This window comes from Trypanosoma cruzi, genomic scaffold (assembly GCF_000209065.1).
Source record: "Trypanosoma cruzi strain CL Brener 1047053516787 genomic scaffold, whole genome shotgun sequence".
In the NCBI taxonomy this organism is placed as follows: Eukaryota; Euglenozoa; class Kinetoplastea; order Trypanosomatida; family Trypanosomatidae; genus Trypanosoma; species Trypanosoma cruzi.
The window spans coordinates 18285-23689 of record NW_001849459.1 but is presented as its reverse complement, the minus strand read 5'-3'; the positions used below and the strand labels follow the sequence as shown (position 1 = coordinate 23689).

Below are 5405 nucleotides of genomic sequence, written 5' to 3'. Positions count from 1 at the left end.
CCCGACCGTCAACAGTCAGCTGCGGTCGCCCTTTACTCCCCGCCACATGTCGAGCTGCAGCGTCGGAACCATCACCGAAGCCGCCGCGAGGCGCCACCACAACACCCGTGCGGCGAAGCATCCCACTCGCACCGCCCAACTGCGGCCAACAGGTGCCGCTGGCTCCAAAGAACAGTCGCGGCTGTTCCGCCCCGCAGTCCCAGTGGCGTTGCGCGCGGCACTCGCACGGCGGAGTGGTCGGTGCGCCACGCAGCCGCACTGCAACGCATGTCGGCGAAGCGGTCGAGGCCCACAGCCCCCGCAGCAACGCAACGTGCAATCGGCAACAACACCGCCACATTATCGCAATTTTTATTTACTCAAGTGGCCTCTCTGTTTGCCCTATCCCTGACAATAAAAATAAGTGCACGCCTTCACAGAAGGAGGGGTGGGAAAAACGAAGGCACGATCCCACCGTCCCGCCGCGGGCCAACGCTCTCCTCTACCCACCGCCATCGCCGCACAGGAGACCGCTGTCACATCGCAGAGGAAGCACCACAATGTGCACCGCAAAATCGTGCACTGAACGATGGGCGAGACGCGGCCAGGCATCGCCCCGCTCCATTTTCCCACCCATCAGGTCTTGCGTGCCCGCACAAAGCAGCAAACAGAACAGAGTGCGCACAAACCCAATCAACACCCTCACTCGATGAAGCACATTCCTCGCATGGAGTGGCATTTGAACACACCAGCAATAGCAGGCCGCATGCAATTTCCCTGCCAACCCTGCAAAGAGACACAACAACTCTGCGGAGTAAAAGTGACAGCCCCTCGGTGCTGCCCGCGGTTCACATGGCAGGACAAATTACACGCACGCATGGTTCCGGATCCCTCGCTGTTTGAGTGCACATCAACAGAACATGTGAAAAAAATACGTGCACGCAAGATGACGTTTAAATATGTGAAAAAGTCGGCCTGCTTTCTCCGATGGCGTTAGAGAGCAAGCCCACACAATCCAATCGAAGTGACACGCCGGACAGAATGGCTTCAGTTAATCAATAGGAAAATGCGACACTGAAAGGGAGCAGAGAAGAGTTGGCGCATGCGATTGCCAGTGACAACTGTGAGCAAACCCGCCAGCACTAACTGAGATGCCGAGGAGCATGTTTGTGCAGAACTGGCCGTCAGGCAGAGAGGGCAAATAAAACAAGAGGGCAGCAAACACTCTCGTTCAGTGTCTCCTGACCACGACACCAGAATCAAAATACAATGGACAATAAGAGCGGCAACGCCTTCTCCAAAACATCTTGTCAAGAAGCCGCAGGACCTCAGGAAGGGAAGAAGGCAGCGGCGGCAGCCACAGCGGGGGAGGCAATAAAACGGCTGGCAAGCACCTTCACGTCGACGCGCACAACACATCCGAGTGGGCCGGGAGCACAGACCGAACCGCTCGGAAACACACGCATCAAATCCGCAAAACAAAGTCGCGTTGAATCGACAGGAACTCCCCGCCCAAAACAAATTTAAAAAGTAGCGTTTTTCAAGGGGGAATCCGCTTTTCCGACGACGGCACGGACGCCTCGCAGGAATTTCTTGCAAATCTCCCTTCGCAGGTCCGCAAGAAAACGCAGCGGAATAAAAAGAGAGCGCAACGACGCAATAAAAATAATCCTCCTAACCGACCAGGTGGCAGGCCACCCTCGCGCAAGTGGACAAAACACAACTTCACTCCGGTCTTGTCGTGGTGGTCGACTCGCAACCTTTTTTCCTTCTCGTCGCAGTGCACATCCCCCTCCCACAAATCATTTGTTCGGGCCATGTTCCTGCGGCCAAACATCGCGCTGCTGGATCCCGCGGCACAGTCCTCGGCACAGAAGTGAGGGAAGAAAGAGGGACCGCAGAAGGTGCGAGCAAACCCGAATTCGGTGGCGGTCGCTGCAGTGAAGACTGACGTCCCACGCGGTGTCCCTTTTCTAGGTCCGGTTCTCACCGTGCCATGCTCTCAGCGTGCGGTGCGCCGGCCGCTCCGAACATCCACACGTGCTTGCGTATCACAGTCGCTCCCAGCCCCGTTCGTTGGCTGCATCAGGGATGCCGCCATCCGGAGACGGGCATAAGGACGTTGCATCCAACAAAACCTTCAGAGGCACCCGCTGGGCCAACGACGACCGTCACTGCGGGATGTGTGGCTCCTCCGCCGCTCACCTCAAATCGCACTTCTACGCCTCCTCAAGCAGCAGCAGCAGCAGCATAAATACACCGGTCGACTAGAGGCCGTCACCAGCCATTGCAGGAAGACCACTGTGCCTCGGTGCTATAAAACCCGAATTGCATTGACGGGCCACTTCGGAAAACCCTGTCGCATCCTCCCCATTATGCGGAAACACATCCGTCGTGCATGTGTCCACCGCAGCCAAATGAATCCGGTCCAAATACCCTCCAAATCAAATTCCCCTTTCCTCACGCCATTCCTTCATTCCATGCGCCCTGACCCTCATCCGCACGTGCCCACTCACACAAACCGCCATCGACAGATGGTGGCCGCCCAACGCTCCGGAAAAACATGCCTAGCACGCACGCGAATAACAAATGACACGCGCCAACGCACGGCACAACGGCGGAGAAGCGCACACCGAAAGGATGCGGCCCTCCACAGCAGTCGCAGCCCACCGCGCGCATCACACCCGCAGGAAGAGCGACTCGCGATGCGCGCTCCCTCTCCCCTCCATCCCTTCATGCCCACAGAAGGAGGCAACAGCCACACGCAGCCGCCAGCACACGCTACAAAAGAAGCATCAAAATCCACTGCATTTTGTGCGTGCATGTGGTTGTGTGTGCCTGCAGACACACGAAGCAAAGAAGTAAAAACAGGAGCAGAGCATGTGAAGGGACGCAGAAACAAAAATGTACAGCAGAGGTGCGTGGCAGAAATAACGAGAAAAAGAATGCTCAGGCTCATGATACTGCACTGCAGACAAAGCAGCGGCAATTCATTAAAAAATTAAATGAAAATAAACTAAAAAAATTCATCTTCACCTTCCACCCCTCACACTTTGGAAAAAAGAAAAAAGAAAAAAAAAAGTCCTCTACTACGGCTACACACAAATAATAATAATAAGGAAAAAAAGAAAAAGAAAAACCACACAAAAAAAAAATTTCGCCCAACCACCATGTTGCTCCAGGAACTGTCTGTATATTTTGTCCGAAAATAAAATTGAAAAGATATTCAAATGCCGTTCAACCGTCTGACCCTCCATGTGTCCGCACATCGTTTATATTTCATGGGGTCATCTGCGTGTTGGTGCTCCCCGCAGCCCTTCCATCGGCGTGTGAGTGCGGCCCGCAGAGCACAGTCACTCGTGTGTGTGGGGACTGAGAGAAGCACGCAGACATGACGGCAGTCGCGTCTCTCCATCGGGGGAGTGAGCGCAGCAAAGGAAAAAAATCATCAGGAGGGAGAGAAATGCTGACGGGACTGCCGGCGCAAAAAAACACAGTGAAAAAGTCAAAGAGAGTGAGCAAAAAAAAAAAAACGGCGGCAGGGTGTGGCTGTGTGTGTGGCGCTGCGGGTGTCCGCCAGCCCTGGCCGCAAAGAAAACAAAACAAGAGGGAATAAATGTGTGCTCCGCCCCACAGGCCCTCGTCGCACGCCCACACGTCACGGCTCCCTCAGCGCGCCGTTCGTCGCGGCCCCTCCTCATGCGTGCAGCAGGCAAGGCGCACAGGGCCGTCGTCATGAGCGTGTCGGTGGGTGTGCGAGTGGAGCAGTTGGGCGGGAAACACACGGCACCCCTCGCAGGAAGAGTGCAGAAGAAACAATTGAAAAAAGTAGAAAAAAAAAAAAAGTCCAAAGTGATTGCCTCCAAAATCAAAAAAGAGGGATGAGGGAGTGATTGATTAGAAAAAAAATGGAAAAAATTAAAGCATAAAAAAAAAAGTAAACAACGCACACACAAAAAAAGAATTTTATGAGGAAAATTTGTTCCTATGGGAATAGTATTTCTGTGCTGGGGAGGGCGCAATTGTCCCACGCGGCAGCCAGTCACGCCTCACAGAGCCGCAAAACCCCACAGTCCCAACAGAAGCAGAAGCAGCGATGGCAGCAGTCCGCTCCCAGCAGAATTCAAGCTCACCTCTGGCACAACGAATTGTGCACCCTCATTCCAAGAGGCATTCCTCTTTGCCGCTCCACCCTCGCTCGCTTCTTCAACTGCATGGGAGTCCAATTTCATGGGCACCGCTGGAGCTGCGGAATTTTTCTCTGGGCCAGACACAGCAGATGCGATGGTTTGAGGAACACCTCCTGCTTGTGGTTCCGGAGCTCTCTTTGGAACGGGTTTCCTTTCCTTGATTGCAGTCATCTCAGTGGGATTCAGTGGGCGGTTGTACAGAAAGACGTTCTTCACTGTCACAGGAGAGTTGTGCATTTTGCACGCGCCAAAGCAAAAGTATGCGAGCTCAAGTGGCCTCTTATTTGTGAACAGCACTTCTTCCCCCAGCAAATTGCCGTCAATGTACACAGAGGCCTTTTTGCCTTGCAGCATGAGTGCCACTTGGTATTCTTTCCCCGACTCCCAAGTGCCACTTTCTGTCGTATTGTCGTTGAATATCGTCTCCCACTTTTTATCCGCGGTATACAAGATTCCCATGGTATGCGTGGATTTAGTGTCCCCCAACATCGCACCCAGTAGAGGAGTGTTATTACTCGGAGCCTCTTCAATAATCACCGACGCCACAAGTGTGAAGTTGTGGCTCAAGGATACATGACGCACATTATCACCCGGAATGCTCACAGGCCACATTACCCCGGAGTCAGGCTCCGTCAATTTCAACCCATCCTCGACCTTCGTGGCGTTCGTCACCGTTGCATTCAGGCAAAGGTACTCGTCGCTCCACGTGTCACCGCTAGCCGTGTTGGACAAAACTGCCACCAGACCCGCCGTGGGTATTGACAAGTTGGAGAAGAAAACGTCCTTTTGCGCCCAAGTGCTGAGGACGGAATTGATTTTCTTCAGTTCCTCCGTCAGACGGGAAAGTGAAATGACACGGCCTTTATCGTTGTCCCTCTGTTGTAAAAGATGCAACCTCCCATCCGAGTACAGCAGGGCGCTGGCGAACTCCAGCCCCACAGCATTCTCCGTAACAACCGGTCCAAGGGAAAAAGAGCGGTTGTTGTCCGTGACCCAAAGGTAGAGCGCAGTGGCCCTTTTCTCCCCCGAGGCGTACCCTCTCTGAATGTACAGCATGACCTTCCTGCCCTCAATGGTCGCGGTGATGAGGGCCTCCACATGCAGGCTTCCTTTCTTGGAGTCTTCCAATTGTGAGTTGACCCACACGCCTGGAAGCGTCCCGATGGCCTCCGTCCACGTTTTCCCCATGTCACGCGACTCGTACACCCTCTGGCTGCTCTCACAGTCAACAATCAT

General features: G+C 54.0%; 2 protein-coding genes across 2 annotated transcripts, besides 6 other annotated features; both read right to left on the bottom strand.

Moving 5' to 3' along the window:
- Positions 1–340, bottom strand: Tc00.1047053510569.20 (retrotransposon hot spot (RHS) protein, putative; the record flags this gene model as incomplete). The annotated part of the gene is made up of 1 exon (XM_799094.1): positions 1–340. A coding segment is annotated over one exon (340 nt), but the record flags the coding sequence as incomplete, so codon positions are not given.
- Positions 1–3496: a sequence feature (areas not merged during assembly with more than two copies in the genome that could not be assigned to a particular haplotype).
- Positions 2972–3006: a sequence feature (AT_rich).
- Positions 3083–3134: a sequence feature (T-rich).
- Positions 3497–3881: a sequence feature (heterozygous, non-Esmeraldo-like haplotype).
- Positions 3882–4620: a sequence feature (areas merged during assembly that could not be assigned to a particular haplotype. This can correspond to areas where the two haplotypes were merged or to regions with more than two copies in the genome that were merged during assembly.).
- Tc00.1047053510569.10 (trans-sialidase, putative) lies at positions 4029–5405 on the bottom strand (the record flags this gene model as incomplete). The annotated part of the gene is made up of 1 exon (XM_799093.1): positions 4029–5405. The coding sequence occupies one exon, from the start codon at positions 5403–5405 to the stop codon at positions 4029–4031; it is 1377 nt and encodes a 458-aa protein (XP_804186.1).
- Positions 4621–5405: a sequence feature (heterozygous, Esmeraldo-like haplotype).